Source organism: Herpailurus yagouaroundi, unplaced genomic scaffold (assembly GCF_014898765.1).
Source record: "Herpailurus yagouaroundi ecotype Mexico unplaced genomic scaffold, PumYag 203, whole genome shotgun sequence".
NCBI classification, from domain to species: Eukaryota; Metazoa; Chordata; class Mammalia; order Carnivora; family Felidae; genus Herpailurus; species Herpailurus yagouaroundi.
This window is the reverse complement of record NW_024412434.1, coordinates 34144031-34170403: the sequence shown is the minus strand read 5'-3', so window position 1 is coordinate 34170403 and position 26373 is coordinate 34144031. Positions and strand designations below refer to the sequence as shown.

The window sequence follows — 26373 nt, the reverse complement described above, 5'->3', positions numbered from 1 at the left end:
CATCAAGAAAAAAGCTTAACATTTTTAGACAACACCTTCTAGGGAAATGTTAGTTGAATTCTCATGGAGAAATGCCGAAACAAGAGGATGCATTTTGATTCAGGTAATAAGATGCCTTGAATATATATTCGGTTGTGCCACAGATTTAAAATTTGGACGGAGACTATTTTTGTGACTTTATTTCCGCAAGAATTCAGGTGAAGCAAACAAAAAGTAGAAGGTTTGGTTATAAAAGTTTTAATATATTTCCTAGTCAAGGCCTGCAAAAATGTTACATTTTGATTTTCCCTAAAAAGTGACATATTGCTGAGACTACACCTGTTGAAGACCACGGTATTAAATATATTTATGGGTAGAATTGTTGGGATTAGCTGAACAAGAAACACCCCATGGGTATTTTATATTCAACTTCTCTAACAACTCCAAGGGCAGGCCCTCTGATATGGTAGCTTAGCATGAAAGGGTAACTTAGATATTGGTAAATCACAATATAACCTCTGCAGAAACCATGCATGAGAATATTTTCTTGTGGGAATAGTAAGAACTTGTTATTAACGGCAATAGCATTATTTCTTTTCTGTTTGCATTTGCCAAACTCTGCCTGACCATGCTTTTCAAAACGTGATGTGTTTATCTTAAAACATATTGATGTTAAAAACCATAATGTCATATTAAGAGCTTTAGATAATTATCGGCTCCAGATTTTATTACGTTTGCTTGCATACTCATGTACTTTCTGATTGAATTCGGCTGTTACATTAGGTGTATTTTCCTACAATTAAGTAAAAGTTTAATAAGTTCTCTTCCAATGATGAAGAACCTTCCATAGCTGGTTCCTATACTGTGTTGATATAAAATCAGTTGGCCTTGATGAACCTGATATTCATATATCCTTTTTAAGAATCTATTGAGATTAGAGTTCCTTTGCCTCTTTTTTACATCCATAAATCAATTATTTTTGAAGGATTTTATCTAATCCGATTTTATTCTTTTTTAAATTTATTTAAAATCCAAGTTAGTTAACATATAGCGCAATGATGCAAGAGTAGAATTTAGTGATTTATCACTTACATATAACATCCAGTGCTCATCCCAACAACTGCCCTCCTTAATGCCCGGCAGTCATCTAGCCCATCCCCCACCCAATACCCTGCCAGCACCCTCAGTTTGTTCTTTGTCTCTAATAGTTTGCCTCCCTTTCTGTTATCTTATTTTTCCTTCCCTTCCCCTGTGTTCATCTGTTTTGTTTCTTAAATTCCATATATGAGTGAAATCATGATATTTATGTTTCTCTGACTTCTTTCATTTAGCATATTATATTCTAGGAATATATATATATATATTCATAATATATTGATAGTACATATATATTCTAAGAATACATATATATAAATTCATAATATATTCTAGTTGCATCCACGTAATTGCAAATGGCAAAATTTCCTTCTTTTTGATTGCTGAGTAGTATTCCATTGTGTATATATATATACCACATCTTTTTTATCTACTTGTCAGTTGATGGACATTAGGGCTCTTTCCATGCTTTGGCTATTGTCAGTAGTGCTGCTATAAACATTGGGGTGCATGTGCCCCTTTGAATCAGCATTTTTGTATCCTTTGGATAAATACCTAATAGCGCAATTGCTGGGTTGGCAACAATTATTTTTAATAATGAATAGTTCACATGAAATATTGTATCAGTTTCAGGTATATTCAATATTTATGTACCGTATGCTGAAATGGTCATTACAATAGATCTAGTTAACTTTTGTCACAAAAGTTGTTACTGTATTATTGACTACATTCCCTATGCTGTACATTACCTCCCTGTATCTTATTTCATAACTGGAAGACTGTAACTCTCAACCCCTGATACCTGTTTTTCCATCCCCTTCTCCCTTTCCCTCCCCTCTGGCAATCACCAGTTTAATTCTCTGCATTTATAAGTCTGTTTCAGTTTTATTTTCTTTGTTTTTCTGTTTTTAGATACCACATGTAGGTTAGGTCATATTTGTCTTCCTCTGTTTTTGTATTTGTCTTCCTCTGTTTATTTCACTTAATATAATACCCTTTAGGTCCATCCATGTTGTCACAAATGGTAATAATGCTCCATTGTATCCACATACCACTTCTTTATCCATTCTATCAATAAGCATTTAGGTTGCTTCTATATTTTGGCCGTTGTAAATAATGCTGTAGTGAACATAGGGGTGCATATGTCTTTTCAAATTAGTGTTTTCATTTTCTTCAGATAAAAACCTAAAAGTAGAATATTGGTTCAGATGATATTTCTACTTTTAGCTTTTTGATGAACATCTGTTCTCCACAGTGGCTGCACTAATTTACCATTTCCACCAACAGTGTGCAAAGTTGCCTCTTCTCCACATCCTTGCCAACACTTGTTATTTCTTGTTTTGTTTATAGCCATTCTGACAGGTGTGAGGTGGTATCTCAGTGTGGTTTTGATTTGTACTTCCCTGCTGATCAGTGGCGTTGAGCATCTTTTCATGTGCCTACTGGCCATCAGTATATATTCTCTGAAAAACTGTCTATTCAGTTCCTGCACCCACTTGTTAATCACACTGTTTCTTATATTGAGTTGGAGATCTTTGTGTATTTGGATGTTGATCCTTTACTGGATGTACTAACCCCTTACTGGATCATTTGAGAATATTTTCTCCCATTCAGTAAGGTTGTCTTTTTGTTTTGCTGATGGTTTCCTTCGCAGTGCAAAAGTTTTTTAGTTTGATGTAGTCCCATTTGTTTGTTTTTGCTTTTGTTCTAGTTGCCTGAGGAGACAGCTCCAAAAAATATCACTAAGACCAATGTCAAATACTGCCTATGTTTCTATGGGAATTTTATGATTCTGGGTCTTACACCTAAGTCTCCATTCCATTTTTATTTTTGTAAACGGTGCAAGAAAGTCATCCAATTTCATTCTTTTGCATGTAGCTATCCAATTTTCTGAACATCATCTATTGAAGAGACTGACTTTTCTCTATTGCATATTCTTGTCTCCTTTGTTGTTAATTGACCATATAAGCATAGATTCATTTATGGGCTCTCTATTCTGTTCATTGATCTATGTGTCTATTTTTGTGCCAATATCAATACTGTTTTGACTACAATAGCTTCGTAGTTTACTTTAAAATCTGGTATGATGCCTCCAGCTTTGTTCTTTTTTTCTCTAGGTTATTCTAGTTGTTCAGGGTCTTTTGTGGTTCCACACAAATTTTAGGATTCTTTGTTCTAGTTCTGTGAAAAATGCCTTTATATTTTGATACAGATTGCACTGAACCTGTAGATTGTTTGGGGTAATATGGGCATTTTAACAGTATTAATTCCTCCAATTCATGAGTATGATGTAGTTTTCTATTTATTTGTGTCATCTTCAATTTCTTTCTTCAGTATCTTACATTTTTTTTAATTTTAGCATGCAGATCTTTAACCTCTCTGGTTAAATTTATCCCTAGGTTTTTTTTTTTTTTATTTTTTTTATGCAACAACAAATTGGGATAGTTTTCTAACTTCTCTTTCTTCTACTTTGTTAGCAGTGTACAGATATGCAAGAAACTGCTGCTATATATTTATTTTGTATCATGCACCTTTACTGAATTCATTTATCAGTTCTAATAGTTTTTGGTGGAGGCTTTAGGGTTTTCAATATATAGTATCATGTTATCTGAGAATAGTGAAAATTTTACTTGTTCCTTTACGATATGGATGTCTTTTCTTTTCTTGCCTAATTAATGTGGCTAAGACTTCCAATAATGTTGAATTGAAGTGGCAAGAGTGGGCATCCTTGTCTTGTTCCTGATCTTAGAGGAAGAGCTTCCAACTTTTCACTGTTGAATATGATGTTATCTGTGGGTCTGTCATATATGGCCTTTATTATTTTGAAGAACATTCTACACCTACTTTGTTGAGAGTTTTTCACATAAATGTATGTTGGCTTTTGTCAAATGCTTTTTCTGCATCTGTTGAAATAATCATGATTTTTATCCTTGTGTTATTCACATGGTATATCATGTTGGTTGATCTGCAGATACTAAATGATCCCTGAATTCCTGAAAGACATCCCACTTGATGAGGATGTGCGATCCTTTTAATGTATTGTTGAGGTCAATCTGCTAATATTGTGGTGAAGATTTCTGCATCTATGTTCATCAGCGATACTGGCCTGTAACTTTCTTCCTTCTCTTTCTCTTCTTTCTCTCTCTCCTTCCCTCCCTCCTTCCTTCCTTCCTTCCTTCCTTCCTTCCTTCCTTCCTTCCTCTCCCTCCCACCCTCCCTCTCTTCTTTCTTTTCTCCTTCTCTCTCTTTTGCCCTCCCTTCTTTCCTTCTTTGCTCCCTCCCTCCCTCCCTCCCTTCTTTCCTTCCTTCTGTGGCTTTGTCTGGTTTAGGCATCAGGATAATGCTAGCCTTGCAGGATGAGCTAGGAACCATTCCTTCCTCTTCAATTTTTTGGAATAGTTTGAGAAGAATAGGTATTAACTCTTCTTTAAATGTTTGGTAGAACTTACATGGAATCTAAGAATCAAAACAAATGAGCAAGGGATAAAAAGAGAGAGCAAGCCAAGAAACAGACTCCTAACTATTGACAACTGATGGGTTACCAGAGGGAAGTTAGGCAAGGGATGGGTAAAACAGGTGACTGGAATTAGGGAGTGCACTTGTTGTGATGAGCACAGGGTGATGTATAGAATTGTTGGATCACTATATTCTACACCTGAAACTAATATTACACTGTATGTTAATTATACTTGAATAAAAAAAATGTTTGGTAACTGACCTGTGAAGCCATCTGGTCCTAGGCTTTTGTCTGTTGGGAGTCTTTAGAGTACTGGTTTAATTTCATTACTAGTAATCAGTCTGTTCAGATTTTCTATTTCTTCCTGATTCAATCTATGAAAATGGTACGTTTCTAGGAGTTTATTCATTTCTTCTAGGTTGTCCAATCTGTTTGCATATAGCTGTTCATAGTTGTCTTTTAAGGTCCTTTGTATTTGTGTGGCATTTGTTGTAACTTCTCTTTCATTTCTTACTGTATGTATTTGGACCTTCTTTTTCTTGATGAGTCTTGTTAACGGTTTATCAAGTTTGTTTATCTTTAAAAAAAACCTGTTAGTTTCCTTAATATTTTATGTTGTTTTTTAGTCTTTACTACATTTACTTCTGCTCTGATCTTTATTGTTTTCTTTCTACTAACTTAAGGTTTTGTTTTTTCTAGTTCTTTAGTTGTAAAGTTAGATTGTTTTCTTGTGTCCTGAAGTGAGCTTGTATAAACTTCCCTCTTAGAACTACTTTTGCTGTATCCCCTAGGTTTTGGAGCATTGTGTTTTCATATTTATTTCACAAAATACCTCACCAAATTTCTTCTTTGATTTATTCACTGATCCACTGGTTGTTTACTACCATGTTGTTTGGTTTTCACGTATGTGTGTGTGTTTTCAATTTTCTTCTTGTAGTTGACTTCTAGTTTCCTACCATTGTGGTTGGGAAAGATCCCTGATATGATTTCAGTCTCCTTAAACTTACTGAGTTTTGTGTGTGACCTAACGTGATCTATCCCAGAAAATGTTCCATGTGCACTTGAGAAGAATGTCTACTCTACTATTTTTGGATAGAATGTTGTTTATATTAAGTCCATCTTGTCTAACGTGTGGTTAAAGCCCATGCTTCTTGTTAATTTTCTGCTTGGATGATCTACCTATTCATGTAAAGTCCCCTACTGTTATTATATTACTGTCAATTTCTCCCTTTGCTTCTGTTAATAATTTGCTTTATATATTTAGGTGGTTCTATGTTGGGTGCATAAATATTTACAAGTATTATATCTTTTTGTTGGATTGATCACTTTTATCATCATGGAATCTCCTTCTCTGTCTCTTGTTACAGCTTTTGTGTTAAAGTCTATTTACCCTAATATAAATATTGCTACTCCAGCTTTCTTTCAGTTTGTTTGCATGAAGTATATTTTTCCATCACTTAAATTTCAGTCTGTATGTATCTGTAGGTAAAGTGCACCTCTTGTAGGCAGCATTTGGTGATCTTTAATTTTTTTTAAGTCCATTCTGCCAGCTATGTCTTCTGGTTGGAGCATTTAGTAGGTTTACATTTAAAGTAAACAGCGATTGGGGCACCTGGGTGGGTCAGTAGGTTGAGTGTCCAGCTCTTGATTTTGGCTCAGGTCATGCTCTGAGAGTTCGTGAGATTGAGCTCCACGTCAGGCTCCACACTATCAGTGTGGAGCCTGCTTGGGATTCTCTCTCTCCCTCTCTCTGTGCCCCTCCCCTGTGCTCCCTCTTTCTCTCAAACATTAACAAATAAACACTTAAATAGTGATAGGTATTCATTGGTTACCATTTTGTTTATTATTTTCTGGTTGTCTTTATAGTTCTTCTGTTCTTTTCTTCCTCTCTTGTTCCTTTCCTTAGAGACCCTATAACTTTCTTTAGTTACTGTTATATGTGGATCCAATGCTCTTATTTTTTGTATATCTATTATAGGTTTCTGATTTGTGGTTACCATGAGGTTCATAGATAGTAACCTATATACACAGCAGTCTATTTTAAGTCGGCAGTCATTTAAGTTTGAATGCATCCTAAAAATGACTACATTTTTATCCCCAACCCATGTTTATGCTTTTGACATCATATTTTTACATCTTTTTATTTATTGTGTGCCTTAACTAATTATTGTAGGTTTAGTTGATCTTGCTAAATTTGTCTTTTAACCATCATACTAGCTTTATAAGTTGTCTATCCACTATGTTTTCTATATGTTTGCATTATATCCAGTGAGATTATTTCTCTCATATATTTTCTTACTTCTAGTTATGACCTTTCATTTCTGTTTAAAGAATTCCCATTAATATTTATTGTAAAGTCAGTGTAGTGGTGATGGAGTTCCTTCAGCTTTTACTTGTCTGGGAAACTCTTTCTCTCTCCTTCAGTTCTGAATGACAACCTTGCTGGGAAGTATATCCTTGGTTTTAAGTTGTTTTTTTTTTGTTTTTTTTTTTTTTTTTTTTTTTTTTTTCCTTTTAGCACTCTGAATATATTGTGCCACTCACTTCTGGCTTGCAAAGTTTCTGCTGGAAAATCAGTTGATGGTCTTATGGGAATCCCCTTATATGTAACTAATTGCTTTTCTCTTGCTGCTTTTAAGATCCTCTAATTTTTGGCATTTTAATTATAATGTGTCTTGATGTCGACTGCTTTGGGTTTATCTGTGCCTCCTGGACCTGGATATCTGTTTCCTTCATGAAAAGTTTCCCTTCTCAGGTTAGGGAATGTCTTAGCTATTATTTCTTCAAATAAGTTTTCTGCCCATTTCTCTCTCTTCTCCTTCTGGGACCCCTATAATGTGAATGTTAATATCCTTGATACATCCCAGAGGTCCCTCAAACTATCATATCTTTTAGTTTTTTTTTTCTTTTTGCTGTTCAATTTGGGTGATTTACACTACCCTATCTTCCAGATAATGGATCCATTATTCTGTATCATATAATCTACTGTTTTTTTCTCCCAAAAGCATTTTTCACTTCTGTTTTTGTATTCTTCAGCTTAGATTGGTACTTCCTTATATTTTCTTTATCTTTGTGTAAATTCTCACTGTGCTTATAAACCACTCTTCTCAGTTTGGTAAATATCTTTATGACCATTACTTTGAATCCTTTATTGAGTAGATTGCTTATCTCCATTTTGTTTAGTTCTTTTCCTGAGGTTTTTGTCTTATTCTTTCATTTTAGAATCTATTCCTCATTCTCCTCATTTTGTCTGACTCTTTGTGTTTGTTTCTATGTACTAGGTAGTACAGCTATGTCTCCTAATCTTGAAGACAGTGGATTTATGCAGGAGACATCCTCTGGGATGTAGAAGTGCAGTAATTCCTGGACACCACAGCCAGGTGCTCCAGAGGTGTCCTGTGTGTGGGCTATATGTGCCTCCTGTTGTGGCAGGGCCATGACTACTGCTGGGGAGCTACTGGACAGGGTTATCACACTGTTAGGTATAAGGCCCAGTGAAAGCATAGGACTGTGGGGGACTCTCAGCAGGGCAGGGACCCCTGGGATTAGCAGCTTAGAGGAAGGATCCCAAAATGGTGCCCACCAGTGCTGGAATCTGCACAGCAGAATGAGATAGCAAACATGGCTGCTGCTAGTGTCTCTAGCACTAGCACAAAACAATACACACAAAACAAGACAAAAACAAGAGTACATAATTCTCACCCCCCGTGTGCTGAAGAACAGGTGTTCTTCAGATCACTATTTCCAAGCTCCCTGCCAGGGCTGTTGGCCTGCCTTCTCTCTAGGAGCAGGGCAGTGCCCTCTGGGATCTATCCCAGCCAAGTCAGCTGACCTTTAAAACTCCAGGCTTTAAGTCCCACTGATTGCAAGAATTCATGACATTTGGTCCCTCTCATTTTCCAAGCCAACGGCTCTGGGCATATGTTCTCCTTGTGTTCATCAACAGACGAAGAGAAAGCATTTGACAAAACTCAACATCCATTCATGGTATGAATGGTCAACAAAGTAGGTTTAGTGGAAACATATCACAACATAATAAACATCATATACGATAAACCCACAGCTAACATCATATTCACTAGTGAAAAACTAAAACATTTTCCTCTAAGATCAGGAACAAGACAAGGATGTCTATTCTCACCACTTCTATTTAACACAGTACTGGAAGTCCTAGCCACAGCAATCAGACAAGAAAAAAGAAATAAAAGGTAAAGCTTCCAGGGAAGATGGTGGAGCAGGAGGATCCTAAGCTTATCGCATCCCACAGACAAACCCTGATAACACTCACATCAGTGTAAATCACCCAGAAAACCACCTAAAGACTGGCAGAACAGACTCTCCCCAAGTAAATGTACAGAAGAGGCTATATCAAAGAGGGTAAAAAGGGGAGAGGACATGGTTTGGAACCAAAATGACCCGAAGGACTGTCCATAGGAGGGAGGGACACTGCAGGCATGGGGAGAGGCGACAAGCAGACCCCACACTGTCCACTGCAGGCACAGGGGACCCACACTAGGAAGATGAACCTACATCAGAGCTTAGAAGACCAGAAAGGCTTAACTTCATGAGGTTTTTTTTTTTTTTTTTTTTTTAATCAGTGGGGCTTAACATTGGGAACTTTAAAATTCAGTGGGCTTGGCTCTGGGAGAGTGAGTGAGTGAGCGAGTGAGTGAGCAAGCGAGCGAGCAAGCAGGAGGACATGGAGTTCCTGCACTTAAAGAGAAAGCACAACAAACAACCCCACTGAGCTACAGCATAGGAGCAGCAGTATGAAAACCCCCTGGGGTACACAGGATGATTTATTTACTAATCTCCGATTGTACACAAGGAAGGGCATGGATCTCTAGATTTCTCCAAGAATGAAAGAGCTATTGGGTGACATTTATATTTCGCTCCACTCCAGCCTCAATACATGGACATCTGCAGGAACCAGCACCAATACCCTCCAACTAGCTTTGCTGAGAGTGTACCCTGCCCCAGCATTCTTCTGTGGATCGACCCCATTCAACCTGTCCCACTCAGTAGGTGTCCATTTAAAGGAGCACCACAAGCCCTGAAAGTGGCCAGGACCACCCCAAAATGACTCCTTCTCTGGGGAGACAAAGAGCTAAACACACATACCACTTCAATGGCAGCCATACCAGTGGGTTGGGGGCAGACAAGCCCCTCAGGGGATAACACAGGGTGGGCACCCTGCAGTTCAGTGCCACTGCATCTCTGCCAGACATCTGGCCTAACCCACCACAAGCCCAAGGCAGTCCAAGAAAAGAAAAAAATTTCACAGGTACATATAAATAAAATAAAAGTAGTAGATTAATCACCTGTGAAACATATGGGGGTTAGGGGTGCCAGGGTGACTCAGTTAGTTAAGCATCCAACTCTTGATTTTGGCTCAGGTCATGATCTCAGGGTCCTGAGATGGAGCCCCATGTTGGGCTCCATGCTGGGTGTGCAGCCTGCTTAAGATTCTTCCTTTCTCCCTCTACTGCTTATGTGCTCTCTCTGTCTCTAAAACAAAACAGAACAAAACCAAAACCCAACAAAACAAAACCAAAAACTCCAGAATGTGTGGAGGTTAAAGCATAAAAGCAGTAAAATCAAGTATATCTACAAAACTCAGTCAAGGGATTCATAAAATATAAGGATGTAAAGTATGCTAGCATATACATAAAACACAGGGGTGGGGAGTAAAAGTTTAGTGCTTTTAGAATAGGTTCAAACTTGAGTGACCATCAGCTTAACAGAGACCATTATATGCATAAGATGTTACATAAAAAGCTAATGGTGACCACAAATCAAAAACCTATGGTATATATGCAAAAAATAAAGGGAAAGGGAGGCAAGAATATCATCAAAGAAAGCAATCAAACAAAAGACAGAAAAAGAAACAGAGAAGAACTACAAAAATAACCCCCAAACAAATAACAAAATAAATACGTATCTATCAATTAATTTAAAGGGACTAAATGCTCCAATCAAAAGACATAGACGACTGAATGGATAAAAAAGCAAGACCCATCTGTATGCTGCTGCTAAGAGACTAATTTCAGAACTAAAGACACATGAACAGGGGCGCCTGGGTGGCTCAGTCGGTTAAGCGGCCGACTTCGGCTCAGGTCACGATCTCACACTCCGTGAGTTCGAGGCCCGCGTCGGGCTCTGTGCTGACAGCTCAGAGCCTGGAGCCTGTTTCAGATTCTGTGTCTCCCTCTCTCTGACCCTCCCCCATTCATGCTCTGTCTCCCTCTGTCTCAAAAATAAATAAACGTTAAAAAAAAAAAAGACACATGAATATTGAAAGTGAAGGGATGGCAAAATGTTTATCATACAAATGGAAGTTAAAAGAAAGCTATGGTAACAATGCTTATATGGGACAAAATAGACTTTAACAAACATAAAGTTATCAACAGTAATACAAAAATAGTAGGGGGCTTTAACACCTCACTTACATTAGTGGGTAGACCGTCGAAAGAGAAAATCAATAAGGACACCGTGGCTTTAAGTGACACAATGGACCAGATGGATCTACAGACATATTCAGAACATTCCACCCCAGAGAAGCAAAATACACATTCTTTGCAAGTTCATATGGAACATTCTCCAGAACAGATCACACGTTAGGCCACCACATCAGTCTAAACAAATTCAAAAAGTAGAAGTCATATCACACATCTTTTCCAACCACAGTGGTATAAAACTAGAAATCGACCACAAGAAAAAAATCTGGAGACAACACAATAGCGGAGAGGTTAAATAACATGCTACTATACAATGAACAGGTCAACCAAGAAATCAAAAAGTAAATAAAAAAACTACAGGGAGACAAATAAACTGAACACAACACGGGTCTAAAACCTTTGGGATGCATCAAAAGCTATTCCAAGAGGGAAGTCTATAGCAGTACAGGCCTACCTCAAGAAGCAAGAAAAATCTCAAATAAACAACCTAACATGACACCTAAAGCAGTTAGCAAGAGAACAAACAAAACCTACAACCAGAAGGAGAACAAAAATAGTAAAGATGAGAGCAGTAACAAATGAAATAAGACAAAAACAGAACAGATTAACAAAACCAGGAGCTGGTTCTCTGAAAATAAAATTGATAAAACTCTAGCCAGACTCATCAAAAAACAAAAGTGAGAGAGAGGACTCAAAATCAGAAATGAAAGAGGAGACATTCCTTGCTTCTTGACGTAGGCCTGTATTGCTATATACTTCCCCCTTAGGATCACTTTTGCTGCATCCCAAAGGTTTTGGACGGTCATGTTTTCACTTTCATTTGTTTCCATATATTTTTTAAATTTCTTGCATTTCCTGGTTGACCCAATCACTGTTTAGTAGCATGTTGTTTAACCTTCATGTACTTGTGGTTTTTCCAATTTTTTTTCCTTTTGGTTGACTTCAAATTTCACAGCCTTGTGGTGAGAAAATATGCATGGTATGATTTTAATGTTTTTGTATTTGTTGAGGCCTGCTTTGTGACCTAGTATGTGATTGTGGAGAATGTCCCATGTGCAACTGAAAGAATGTGTATTCTGCTGTTTTAGGTTGGAATGTTCTGAATGTATCTGTTAAGTCCAGCTGGTCCAGCATGTCATTCAAAGCCATTGTTTCACTGTTGATTTTCTGTTTAGGTATCTGTCCATTGATGTATGCAGGGTGTAAAAGTCCCCTATATTATTGTATTATTATCAATTCATTCCTTTATGGTATGAACTCCTTTAGTTTTTGTTTCTGGGAAACTCTTTATCTCTCCTTCTATTTTGAATGACAGCCTTGCTGGATAGAGCATTCTTGGCTGCAGATTTTTCCCATTCAGAACTCTGAATGTCAATCATATCACTCGCTTTGGCTTGCCAAGTTTCTGTTGAGAAATCTTCAACTAGCCTTATGGGACTTCCCTTGTAACTTAAGGACTTCTTTTGTCTTGCCGCTTTTAAGATTTTTTTCTTTATCACTATATTTTGCAAATTTAGTTAAATATGTCTTGGCCTGCTTTTGTTGATTTTGATGGGAGTTCTCTGTGCCCCCCTGGATCTGAATGTCTATTTCTTTTACCAGATTAGGGAAGTTTTCATCTATGATTTCCTCAGATAAATTCTTGCCCCCTTTTCTATCTGCTATTCTGCTGTGACTCCTATAATATAAATGTTTTTATGTTTTATGGAGTCACTGAGTTTCCTAAGTCTATTCTTATATTGCATAATTCTTCTTATTCTCTTATGTTCAGCTTCAGTATCTTCTATCATTTGGTCTTCTAAATCACTAATTCATTACTCTGCTTCTTCCAGCGTGTGTTCATTGCATCAAGACTGATTCCAATCTCAGTTTTTACATTTTTCATTTCTGACTTTCATTCTTTTCTCAAGTCCAGTGAGAATCAATAATGATTGTTGCTTTAAATTCTCCATCAGTCATGTTACTTACATCTGTTTTCCTTAGATCTCTGGCCATGGCCTTATTTTGATCTTCCGTTTCGGATGAATTCCTGTGTTGGCATTCTAAGTCTCTGCCCTCTTCCCTGTGTCAAAAAAGCCAGTTATGTTTCCCACTCTCGAAAGTAATGGCTTTATGAAGGAGAAATCATATAGTGTCCAGGTTCTGAGATTCAGGAAGTGTCTCAGAAAATAATGTTTTTTAAAAAAAGAAATGAAAGGCATCCAACTGGAAAGGAAAAAGTAAAATTGTCACTATTTTGCAGATTATGTATATTCAGAAATCCCTAAAGACCACAAAAAAACTATTAGATCTAATAAATTAATTCAATGAAATTGCAGGATACAAAAGTAACACAGAGATCTGTTGTGTTTCTATACACTAGTAACAAAGTAACTGAAAAAAATTAAGAGAGCAATCCCATTTACAGTTGTACCAAAAAGAATAAAATAGGGACTCCTGGGTGGCTCAGTTGGTTGAGCGACCCGACTTCAGCTCAGGTCATGATCTCATGGTTTGTGGGTTTGAGCCCCGTGTTGGGCTCTGTGCTGACAGCTCAGAGCCTGGATCCTGCTTCTGATTCTGTGTCTCCCTCTCTCTCTTCCCTTTTCCCATTCACACTCTGTCTCTCTCTCTGTCTCAGAAATAAACATTAAAAAAAAAAAATTTTTTTTTTTAAAGAATAAAATACCTAGGAATAAAGTTGACCAAGGAAGTGAAAGACCTGGACTCTGAAAACTCTGACATTTATGAAAGAAAATGAAGACGACACAAATGGAAAGATATCATGCTCACGGATTGGAAGAATTAATGTTGTTAAAATGTCCACGCCACTCAAAGCAATCTACAGATTTAACACAATTCCTTTCAACCAGAACCAGAACAAATAATCCTAAAATTGTAAAACTGTAAGACACAAAAGACCCTGGTTAAGCAAACATCTTGAGAAAGAAGAACAAAACTGGAGTATCACAATCCCAGATTTCAGGATATACCACAAAGCTATAGTAATTCAACAGTATAGTACTGGCACAAAAAAAGACACAGATCAGTGAACAGGATAGAGAGCCCAGAAATAAACCCATGCTAGTGTGGTCAATTAATATACAAGAAAGCAGGCAAAAACACACATTGGAGAAAGGACAGTCTCTTTAATAAATGGTGTTGGGAAAACTGGACTGCTATATGCAAAATGATAAAATGGGACTTCTTTCTTACAACATATACAAAAATAAACTCAATGCAGCCTTAGCGACATATTTATAGACAAATCTCAGGCAAGGAAAACAAAAGTTAAAAAAAAAAAGAAAGAAAGAAATGAGACTACACCAAAATAAAAAGCTTTTCCACAGCAAAGGAAGAAATCAACAAAACAAAAATAAACCTTATTGAATGGGAGACAATATCTGCAAATGATACATCTAATAAAAGATTAATATTCAAAGTCTATAAAGAACTCCTACAACTCAATAAAAAATAATTAAAAATAGGCATAGGACCAGAATAGTTATTTTCGAAAGAAGATGTACAAACATCTAGAAACACATGAAATGATGCTCATCATCACTAATCATCAGGGAAATGCAAATCAAAACCACAATGAGTTATCACCTTACACCTATCAGAATAGATAGTATCAAAAAGACAAGAAATAACAAATATTGGTGAGGATTTGGAGAAAAGGGAACCCTCATGCACTGTTGGCAGGAATGTAAATTTGTGCAACTGTGGAAAACACTACTGAGGTTCCTCAAAATATTAAAAATAGAAACAGCAAATGATCTAGCTTTTCCATTACTGGTTATTTACTCAAAGAAAACAATAATGCTAGGACAAAAAGATATATGCATCTTATGTTTACTGCAGTATCGGGTATGGATGCAGTGTTAAGTGTCCACAAACAGATGAATGGATTAAGATGCCCCCGCCCCCCACACACAGAGGAATATTACTCAGCCACACACACACACACAAAAGAGATCTTGCCATTTGTGACAGTGGGAACGGACGTAGAGGGTATTCTGCCAAGCGAAATGATCTAAACAGACAAAGACAAATACTATACAATTCCATTTATATGCTGAATCTAATAAACAAAACAAATGAATAAACATAAACAGAAACAGACTCACAAAGACAGAGAACCTGTGGTTTCCAGGAGGGGGGGGGAGGGGGGGGTAAAAATAGATGGAGACAACTGAGAGATACAAATGTCCAGTTAAAAAACACACCAATCAGGGGAATGAAAAAGAAAAGTACAACACAGGGACTATAACCGAGAATATAATAATTCTGTCTGATAACCGTAACTATACTTACTGTGGTGAACACTGTGTACGTACACAATTGTCAAATCACTGTGCTGTGCACCTGAAACTGATGTAACATTATGGGTCAACTATAATAAAAATACCAAAGTTTTAAAAGTTACGTTTTCTCAAAAATGAAAATTTAGGCTTTCCTACTAGCCCACGTGGTAAATGGTGGGATACTGATGGCAGATGACAGTGATCTCTGTCTCCTCTTTCTCCTTCCCTGATGGCATCGTGCCTAGCGGAGGTCTTCACACATGCACACATAACGTACCAGTCCAATTCTTGCTTTCCAGCTTTATTTCCCTAATTAGACTGTTGTCGTTGGCAACTTTGTGCCTCCTGGAACTCCTTTTCTATACTCACGTAAGTGCCCTAGACATGGTAGGAACTCCTTAAAGGCCATTAGACCCACTGACCTTATTCTCTGAACATCAAGGGGCCATCAAGCGCATGGCTGAGCTGAACTGAGTACCTGTGTCAGACAGAGATCTGGAAGGACAGGCTGGAAGAAACAAAGAGGCAGCAATGGGGGAGAAGAAGGCATTTGCAGAAAATCATTTCCCACAGGTCATGCTTTCGCAGGATCCTTTTACACAGAGTATTTAAGATATGAATACCTGATTATTTGACTTTAACTTTAAACTAACCAAATGGAGAGTTTCACTATTCATATTACCAAGGATCATGGGGTCTCTTTAAAGATCTCCCTAAGTGCCTCTCCACAGGTCCTTAAACAGGTGACAGAGTCAAGGACCAACAGCAAGTATGGTTGCCTCTGCCGCTGTATTATCAATTAGGTACTAAGAGCAATTCTGAACTCTGCTGTTTAAAAAGAATCTTGACATCTGGGGGGATTTTGTTGCATTTTAGGAAATTGGAGCCCTGGAATATTCTGTTCAGTACAGGACCCCCAACACCCTTACTCCTAAGTTAAGGGAGGAGTGTTGACTGCGAAAGTGACAACCACGTGTTGGTCCTGACTCCTTTACCCACCAAGACCCCATCAACCTGACACATTCACCCTTGTGCAACCACTGCACAAGCGAAAAAACAAAAAAATCTGAAACACAAAAACAAAAACAATGCCCCAAACAACCCAAAGCATGTCTTCAGTTACCTTCTGGGTTTACTTTGAGAAATAAGTCACTTCCTCTCTGAGCAGGTCCAGCTCCCCAGGGGGTGGTTCTCACGTCTGGATGCAGGTTTGTTACAAGAACTAGCTGTTTATGGCAAGGAAACAAGGTTAAACGAGTGCTCGACTTCATGCCCACATTTCAGCTAGAAAATCAGTTTAAAGAACAGTGTACGTGGGGCAACCGAGACCTTGGCGATCATCTCGTCTTACCCCTTGGTTTTGGAGACAGTAAAGCTCACGTGATCCCCTCTGTGTGCAGCCAAGACTACTACATCTCAGTCTCCCACCAGCTGCCTCTCAGCCTCTGCCAGACCTCAAACCTGGGAGAGTGATGGGGCTCCTTCGCTTTACCCCGCAACTTCAAATGGTTGGTGCTCAGATATTTATTGATAAGGGAACAACAGAGAAGTTGGAACATTAAATTGTTTAAAGACCGAACTGCCAGACTCAGAAACTAACTCCTGTGGAAGGAAAAATTGGAGTCAAAAGTTACTTCTCAGAAGTTTCCTTACTACTTTGCATCTTAGAACAGGAATCAGCTGACGATGACCTCAGGGCCAAATGTGGTTGCTGTTTGTAGGACCCAAAGCTAAAAATGGCAAAGCTTCTAAACCCAAAGCTTCTAGATAGTTGAGAAAAGTCAATGGAACAGTACTTCACGATGGGGAACTGAAACAAAACCCACATTTCTGTGTCTGCTTACTTGAGGGCTGCCTTTGTGTCGCACCATCAGCAACGAGCGGCTGAGACAGAAACCGCCTGGCCGGCAGAGCCCGCACCACTTGACTCCCTGGCCCTCCCACGGCAGGCTGGCAAAGAGCTGGTTAAACCCTGGCTGCAGCTGGTGCCAAGACGTGGCATAACCGCTGCGCCTTGTGAGCTTTTCAGGCATAACTGCCCGCCAGCGATTAACGGTTGTCACCAAAGGAATCCCTACAGCCCATCCATGCCCGCCAGCTCCATCTTCGGAGGCGCCTGTCCATCTCCAAGAAGCACAGTGCTGGTGGCACACGTCCACTTACTTTCAATCTACGCAACCGCTTACGTCATCGCCTGGGTGACAAAGACCCCGGACGCACTCAGGACTTGGTAGCGCCTCTTGATGACAACACTCTGTCCCCGAGAATCACTGCTTGCTGTGCCCTAGTCACTGACCACACACCAGAGCCGGGGACTTCAGGAACTTAGTCCTCGATGGAACGCCGTCTGATGGTGACCAGGACAGGTTCCACCTGCCGTTGCCTGGTGAGCGTGAGAAGGGACACCTGGTGGACGCAGGAAGCACAGCCACGGGTCAGGGACTCACCAAGGGTTACCGCACAAGACCAGGCCGGTCCCGGGTGCCTCGGGGGCCGCTCTGGATCCACGTTCAGGCTTCAGGGGCGCACTACTGCTGGGCAGTGGCCCGGGGTCTGCCGACGTCCTCCCGAAGGGGCAGCCAGCATGCATCGGCGTGGCTGCCATCCACCCGCGTTTCTCGGCACAGTCCCTTCACAATGCAGCGAGGACGGGGAACGTTTCCCCTCGGCTCCGCTCTGGCCTAAGCAGGAAACGGGCTCCAGTCGCTGACCTTTGCCCCGACCCGCCCCCTTACTGCACCTGCACGCTCGCATCCGTGGTGCCCGCTCTCGAACGACGCTACTTGGCGGCTTGCCAGAGCTCCCTACCGTGCTGTTACCCGGGGAACCAATCCCCCATTCGAGGACCGCGCCGCCCCTCTCTCCCCACCTTCCCCTTTCCCCCGTGGCTGCCCCCCACCGTCTTTCTGGTATTTCCAGCCGTTGGTCAGGTGGCAGGGGCACTTGCGCTCCAACGGCGGGTCATTACAGTGCACACGTGTGGCAACAAGGCAGCACTCGCTGGCGCCTCGCGTAGGACGAAAGTAAGTACCGCTCGCCGTGCCTCCAGCAGCCCCTACCGCGTCCCGAGCTGTCCGCCTCCCACCGGGGCTCGAGCCCTGCGGGCGCAGGGACCCTCAGATACTTACCCACCGGGACGTCCTGCGTCCGGCCAGCGCTTACAGAACGCCCGCTCTGTGCGGGGCTCCGTGGCGGAGCCGGCACGGCGAGCGGGCAGGTGAAGACGGAGAACGCGCGTCCACACGGGCTCAGGGAACAGCAGTGCGCACGGCGGCGCTGCCGCCCCCGCCCTCCTCGGCACTGGGCGCCGGCGGGGCTCTTCCTCCCGCTCACTCTCCTCCCTCCCAGGTCAGTGCTCCAGCCCGCTCCTGGAGGAGTGCAGGCGGGGCCTGCACGCTGTCCTCGGGGCGGCGGACGCACCTCCCCCGGCCACACCACACGCCGTGCCCCACCCTCCCGCCTGCCACACACGGTCTCCCTCTCGGGGCTCGGTCCCCACACGCGCGAGAACGGAGCCTCAGGGGAGGAAGGCCTACGGGCCGACCTGCAGGGGTCGTGTGCCTAGAGATCTATGCCGTGGGGGCGGCAGACACAGCCAAACCACGAAGGCTTCCCCTACCCACTGCCAGCCCGGATGGCAGGTGCGCGGGACGCTCACGCCCCGGTGACAGCGTCGGGAACGCGGCCGACCTCTGTCCCGCCCGGTGGCTCCGGACCCCCCACGGGGTCTAGAGGCCCGACACGCTACTACGGTGCGGGGGCGCACACGGGGGGCACGCGTGAGGGGGCCTCCCGTCCGCGCGCGCAGGAGGCCGCAGGGCAGACGACCGCACAGGGGCGAGACCCAGCTGCCCGAGGCTGTCGCCGGCCGGGTCCGGGAACCCGCCGCCGCGGAGCTGCAGCGCGCGGAGCAGGCCGCCACAGCTGAACGCACGCACGCACACTCGCGCATGCGCCGTCCGAAGCATGGCCGCTCAGGACCACGTGTCTGTCAGCGGGTCTCGGGCCCCCAGCTCGCGAGGTCCGAGGCGCCCGCGTGGGGCGTCTCCACCGCCACAGGCAGGGGTGCTCAGGGGCGAACGGCGGGGCGCGGGGGCCGCTGCCCCGCGGGCGCTTCGCGGCGCACATTTGAGGTCTACTGGTTTTGGTGTGTATACAGCTGAGTTCTTGAGAACCGTCAGGCTGAAGGTCCGTGCGCCTGCCCCTGCCCTCGCGACACAAACCTGAAAGAATTCTCAGATCTTGGGCAAAAGACAAGAGCTTCTGGTCGTCAGATGAACAGACAACTTGGGTTGGAAGAGTCAGCTGGTCCTACTTCCTGACATGCAGAGGTCCCCTGTCATACAGCTGACAAAGTATTTGCACACAGGACTCAGGCTTACTCTTTGTCCCCCAAATCTAGCAAGAATCTGTACACTTCCAGCAAATGTGAACAAATATATTTAGATATATTTAAAAGAATTAAAAAAAAAAAACATTTCACAAAACATGTTGCCATAGGAAGTTTTTAAGCAATAAATGCCCACATCAAAATTTAAACATTGTTCAAAGTATGATTATCTGTACTAATAAGTAATGCAACAAATTATGTAAACAGAGTCAGATACATTTCCCATTTCCCTGCAGGAGTCACTTCCTTCCTGGGATTGAACCTGTCCCAGACAGTTTTCCAGGGGACCAATTAAGAAACTGCTATTTTCAGAGCAACAAAAATAAAAGCTTTTATTTGTTCATTTGAATATAAAACAGGCGTTATCACAGATGTACAAAGCTTACTGGTGGTTTAACATACGAGAAGGTTGCCGTCCTTTGCACATAAAAATTTTGTTTGAAACCGTGATTGGTTGAGTACATGAATTTCTCTAACCAGTCACCACACTCTATGAAATAACGCTGCTAACATTCAACTGATAAAAGGGACAGTTTCCCTTGGGTAAAGTGTCAAGCAGGATTAAATATATATAATAAACAAGCACCATGAGGAAGCCGCCCTGTTGGGTTAGGTCTGTGTTTCAATGTTCATTGTGTACCCTTCTTTGTGCAAGTTGATTACACGGTTTTGTCTGACTTCAAAAGCACAAGGTCACAAGACAAACATTGTTACATTCTCATGAATGATTTATCTACAGCACAATTTCTAATACAGAACGATCCTTCTTTATTGCTGAAACGGGTTTCCTTTCTTTTTTCTTGCACGAATGACCTTTGATCCCAGCCCCCAACCCTTTGACCTCAACTCTAACATGAGAGATGATAGGACGTCACTAACCATGTTCACAACCGCACCGCCTTGCATGTGAAGGTCCTACTGGAAGTGACACCTGGTTTGTTTGCTTCCGACATCAGCTAGACCTCACAAGTTCTCCTGCAACTGTGTTTCCTAATCAGTACATGATCTGAAGCCTTAAACCATCCTTCCCCTTAAACAAGGTTGGTATGTGTAAGAAAATGTCTTTTTTCTGTGTGTGTGGTGGGGATTCCCCCCGCCCCTCGTAGGAAGCAGAAGACTGTAGGAATGTGTATCTGAAGCGTGTAGAAATATTCACACAGCAATGAAGTCAAATAATATTTTAAAAATCAACTAATTTGTGGAGATGGAAGGATGCACCCCACATGCAGACAAAGTTTTAAAAATGCCACTTAAAATTTTAAGAAAACAAGTAGCCTTGGATCTCGGAAGTCAAACAAAACTCTCTTTTAGCAAAGGGCTTACTGCTGGCGCATATAGCAAAGGCAGGTGAAGACATTGCCTACAATGTAACGAAAAGAGAATCTAAAGTTTGCCCAGCAACAATCTTGGTCATGCATTTCTAGCAACGAGAGCCACTGCGGGGTCATATTGGGGCAGTTACGAGATAAATCACGCTTGGACAGCTGACACCTCTTCTTGGCTGGACACAGATGGGCCAATTCAATCAAGGAGTGTACAGGTGAGACATGAAAATTGGAAGGCGTGTGAGGCGGCAGCAGCAGCAGCAGCAGCAGCAGCAGCAAGAGACGGAAATCAGAAACGTGTTATCCACAGGTGGCGAGATGAAGGCAGCTGTGAGGCTTTCTTGCTCCAGCCAGTGGCTCTGTTAGGAGTCCGGGGGCAGCTCATGCGAGTTCCCTGTGGGTTTTGCTCACGCCGGGGCAGGGAACCCCAGAGAGCTGGCCGAGGAGACGATCTCCTAGGTGAGTCTTTTCCCTTAAAGCTGTTCCGGACACTCTGTCCACTCCATACAGTGGCCATCTGAGGGGAATCAACACAACCCAGTGCAAATGACCACAGAATATCGTTCCTTTTCATACCAAGGACCAAAAGGGGTGACACTAACAAAAATGATGAGGAACGTTGTGCAGCGAATTCTTGCAGCTAAGAGAACAGTGCCACACACACCTGCCTTCCCTAATGCCCGCTCCGCGTACTAAGCACATGCTGGCACACCGTTCGCTGTTGCCCCCACAGCAAAGGAAAGATAGTGCACATTTAGCCTCAAATTCCTTCCCCATCTCTGAGATGGCAATAACTTCACTTGCTGGTCTCTGGTTCTAGAAGAAACATTTAGACCGGGCTACCGGCAATCTGTGATTGCTCACATCAGCAAAGTGGGTGTGAGAGAATCTCTCTTTATCTACAGTACAGTGGAGGGGACACCATGCAAGTGACAGGTTCTGCATTTTAAACTTTAAAATCTCCTTTGTTCATTAGTGAATTTATATTTCATATATATATATTTGTTGTGATACTATCCACGCAAGATAATACAACACTTTTTTATATTAGCAAACATTACAAGACTTTAATGTTCTTGAATGTTTTTTCTCTTTTATACTTCTAAAGAGATCAAAATAAATTAAACGTTTTGTACATAATTACATATGAAGAAGTTAACTTATTTTATCTTTTTAGTTTAGTACAAAGTTATCTGCAAGATAGTTGCCGAAATACACCTTATGTATAATTCCTTCTCACTCTATGCTAACTTCCAAGGCCGTATGCTAGCCTTTGTTTCTTCAGTACATTTCTGACAAAGAAAGCTGCTAAAATCTAATTGGAAGGTGCTATTTGGAAGGTTTCCTCGTACCTCAACAAACTTTCCTAAAAGGATAAGATCTAGCAATGGCTTAAATCAGTAACAAGGTCCATGTCATTAAGATTTCATGACACATTAAACAGAGAAAACAATTCTTTGTCACACTACATAAATTGTTTAAAAGAACCCATCTTGAGGGCAGAATATTTTTTAATTGCTATTTTGGCTTAACAAAATACCACATTTACGAAGAAAGCACTTATCCAATAATTAAAAAAAAAAAAAAAGAAAAGAAAGTTTTTGAAATGGGTTTTCCAACAAACTGAAGGCAGTAATCCAAAGTCCTTCTGAGCAAACTTCAGTGGTAAATTCACATTTCACATTTCACCCCCATGCCAACCAGGACTGCTGTGGAGTCTCGCTGAGGCGTGACCAAAGGCTCCATCCCAGTGAATGTTGCCCTCGTGTCTGCAAACTTCAGTGACACTGAGAAAAACGTTTCCTTCCCTGGAAAGGTCCATGGGAGCCAGAGACGAGACTACATGTTGTAGGCCACATAGATGGGGTCCAGCTGGTCGGCCAAAAACCCATCACGCAGGTGCATGCGCTGCTTCTCTCCCCGGGAGTTGATGGGGATCACACCGATGTCCACCACAACCACCACCCCCACCACCAGGTAGTGCTCCTCCAGGACCACATTGGTCACCAAGGGGACCAGGTCCAAGGCTTCTTGCTCTGACCCATCAAGCTCAACCACCACCACCAGCAAATTTGTCCAGGTGAACACAGCGCTGGAAGAGAGAGAAAATCATCACTATACAGCGAGGTTTTTATTGAACAACTAGGCTTTCTTGTCAACAAGTCCCATCCATCTGGCTCTTTTTGGATGTGCCTGTGCGCTGACCATCTCTCTGAGCCCACGGCCGTCAGCTCATTAAGTGCCGCACACAAGCCTGTCGCTGGCGTTTTCTAACGGCGGCACTCATGGTGGCTGCTGCGCGTGCACGTGATCTCTGTGCTAGGCATCACCCTGACAGCGGCCCTGCCCTCTGCCCTCAGCCGCTGCCGAGGGACACGCCGCGGTCGGGTAGCACAGGAGCCCCAGCACCTGTGCGCTGTGCCCCTAAGGTGAAGCCTGTGTCCCCCCCCTTGGGCCTGGGGCTGGACTGCCCTGCCTGTGCCACAGCGGGAGGGGGGCACTGAGGGAGCACGAGCAGCATGGAGAAGACCCGCCAGCTGTGTGTGCAGCTGACCACGGGTCCCGTCACACTGGGGCCAGCTAACCCAGGGGGCAACTGCACACACGGGGGCACAGTAACTGTTTCTAGTACTGAGTCTGGGATGAGTCGAACGCAGCAAGAGGTGACCTGTATGGGGAACAATTCCTTAAGAACATCAGAGATGGGCCCAGAAGTATTCTGTTTGGGATCTTTCAATGGAAGGTCACCCAGAGTATTTGGTCCGGCCAGTCTGTGGAAGCCTAAGCTCGGTGCTGCTTTACGCTGCCAGCCACCTGAACTTTTACGGTTGGTCGTTAGAAAGCGGTAGTAAGAGGGTGTTGGTGGCCACTGCTCCTGGTGCACACGCTCCACTGGCCGCGGAGGCCAGAAGGGTCCCGGGGCGAAGGGGCTGTGTGCAGGAGGAGGCCAGGCCCCAGGGGCCTGCAGGGGGCTGCTGGTCTCTGCTTGTCCAGCCAGACGCACAGAGGTTTTATGGGGCAGCAAGTGTTTGGGAAACTCACTGTGTTTTCTAACAGCTTCAGAACACATTTATTCGGAAAAAAAACTCCACACATCTTGTTTAGAATGACCAGTAAATATATTAATGTGGAAGGAAAGAGCAGAGAATGTGTTCGACAGATTACGGCTTCTGGGTTTGGCCTGGTGATCAGCGCGTGTACCCAAGGAAACAGTCCTGCCGAGGTCCGTTCCCAAGATGTGCTGGGACTCTTTGTGACTCTAAAATATTGCTCTGCATGGCCCGAGTGAGCCCATCCTGAGTTTGTGATATCACAGGTTAGATACACATAGCAGCCACTTTGGGCGTAATTTACTTATAGCATTTGACACTGAGGACACAGTATTAGGAACCAGGCTGGATTTCTGTATTGGATGGGGGAGGGCTTTGCCAGGAAGCTGTGGGCGGGCCAACATCTCTCTCCTTCCAACAGAGCTTTCCTAGGCCCAGAGATGTCAACCTCTGGAGACGACGGATGAGAAGGGAAAGATGTGGCTAGCGGGACTGTGCCGCTGTGCACAGTCACGTCGAGTGACACACGTGTCAGCCTTGGTCCGAGATACCTGACAGGGCGCGCTGGCGGAGCAGCACAGGCCCGGTGAGGGAAGGAAGAAGGAGCAAGAACGACATAGTAGGCTGCGCTGGGCGGTTGCCGGCGGACAAAGCCCAGCACAATCAGGCCGCTGTCTTTCCGGTGCACACGTGAACAGAGCGGAGCACGGGGCCTGACACGCCTCGGGTGAGGCCACACAGCAGGTGGCAACAGCAGTGCTCAGAACAAAACCCTGAACCCTGGAACAGAAACCACAAGGGGCGGCAAGGAGCACCTGCCACAGACCTGTGAGGGGCAGACAGCCCTTTGCAACTACACAGAAAACGCTAGAGGGAGGCGGTGCAAACCAGTCTGAAGTATTTTCTCACAGACACAGAGCTGGAAGGCTGTCACCGGGGTGCGGCCCGGTGCCATTTCTGGGCCGGGGTCTTTCTAGGGCTTCCGTCTCCTGTCTACACGCAAGCGGACAGGCAGCTTCCGCAGATTCAGGGAGAGCAGGCACGCGTCCGAGTCTGAAGCACAGGACGTGCGGGGAGTGATGGCCCTCCCGTCTCTTCCGTCCTGCCAAGCGTTCTGGGTTCCCGTTCAGTAAACGCCAACAGATAACCAGCCTGCAGTCCGCTCACATGACGCAACGAACGATCTCAGGCCCATCTACCCACGAGGAAAAACTGCTCACAAGACAGTTTGGAAGGTGCCTCCCTTTGGGTTCGAGAGCAGCTTCGTCAGGCCTCTGCTGGCTCCGGGACCCACCAAACGCACAAACCTACAGCTACGGGTGCTGGGCCACTTTTCACTCTTAAACACCACGTGAAGGCGCTCCGTGAGCTTGAGGAAGGGCTCCACGCTGCGGCCTCCAGGCCAGCCCCAGGCACCGTGGGCCACCGTCAACACCGCCAACCAAATGGACCAGGGAGGGAGGGAGGGAGCCCAGCTCCAGGGGGGCAGGCCCCGGGGCCCCCGGCCTGCTGGAGGGCATCTGGTGTAACTGCCTCCCGTCTCAGCCTTACGGCCTGTGAAGGACCCTCACTCTGAAGTGCCTGCTCGTGCGCCTGTGTGCAGTCCGTTTTCCCCATGTGACCCTCTCGCGGACTCAACGCAAGTAAGTGACAATTTCCGGGACTCGCTCTCCAGGCGCATCGTTCTCAGGAAAACACACAATCTGTGGACTCTACGCCAAGACTGCCCTTTTGCGGCTATCAGCACCGAAGGTAAAGGTCTACAATCCAAAGCCGAGGCTCTCCTGCACAGGCCCCCCGTCCATTCCCAATGCCACACAGTCTCTGTCCCGTGCCACTGTGCACACGCCCACCCACTACTCACCATTCTGTGACGCTTTTATGGGCTCTGATGACTGAGGTCTCGATGTCTATCGGGTGATACCTCATCCCCCGCAGCTCCATTGCCTCATCCAGAGCCCCCACCACATACAGGGCATCGTGGCGCTCTGTGTAGGGAACGGAAAACATGTGTGAACTTTGCCACAATGGTGCTCGAGCTGCTTAAAAACAAAAGTCTAAAACTACTCCTGACTGCGAGATGCAAAGGAGTGGGGCCACTGAGCGAGGGTAGCATGCTCCTTTCTACCAGGGTCGCTGTGCTCCCAAGGAAATGGCCGGGCCAGCACTGCAGTCTCCTGGGAGGGCTGCTCTCACACCTGTAACGTCGCTCCGCACCTCAACATCACGGAGTAGAGTGCGTTCTCGGACCAGCTTCTGTGCACCTGCAGTAGGCCAGCCCACATTCCTTGCAGCCCTCAGCCCCAGTGGGGCCGGCAGACACGCCCCAACCC

The 26373-nt window shown here is 43.6% G+C and overlaps 1 protein-coding gene across 4 annotated transcripts in view; it reads right to left on the bottom strand.

Moving 5' to 3' along the window:
• Positions 1-19702: 19702 nt before the first annotated feature.
• The window catches only part of DIP2C (disco interacting protein 2 homolog C), a 322639-nt gene continuing 315968 nt past the window's right edge, over positions 19703-26373 (bottom strand). For all 4 annotated transcript variants that reach the window (XM_040451581.1, XM_040451579.1, XM_040451580.1 and 1 more), the window contains 2 exons: positions 25905-26028; positions 19703-23082 (listed from right to left, as the gene is read on the bottom strand). In XM_040451581.1, coding sequence (XP_040307515.1) covers positions 22830-23082; positions 25905-26028 — 377 coding nt within the window. In that variant the 3' untranslated portion in view covers positions 19703-22829. The remainder of the gene's footprint in view (positions 23083-25904; positions 26029-26373) is intronic.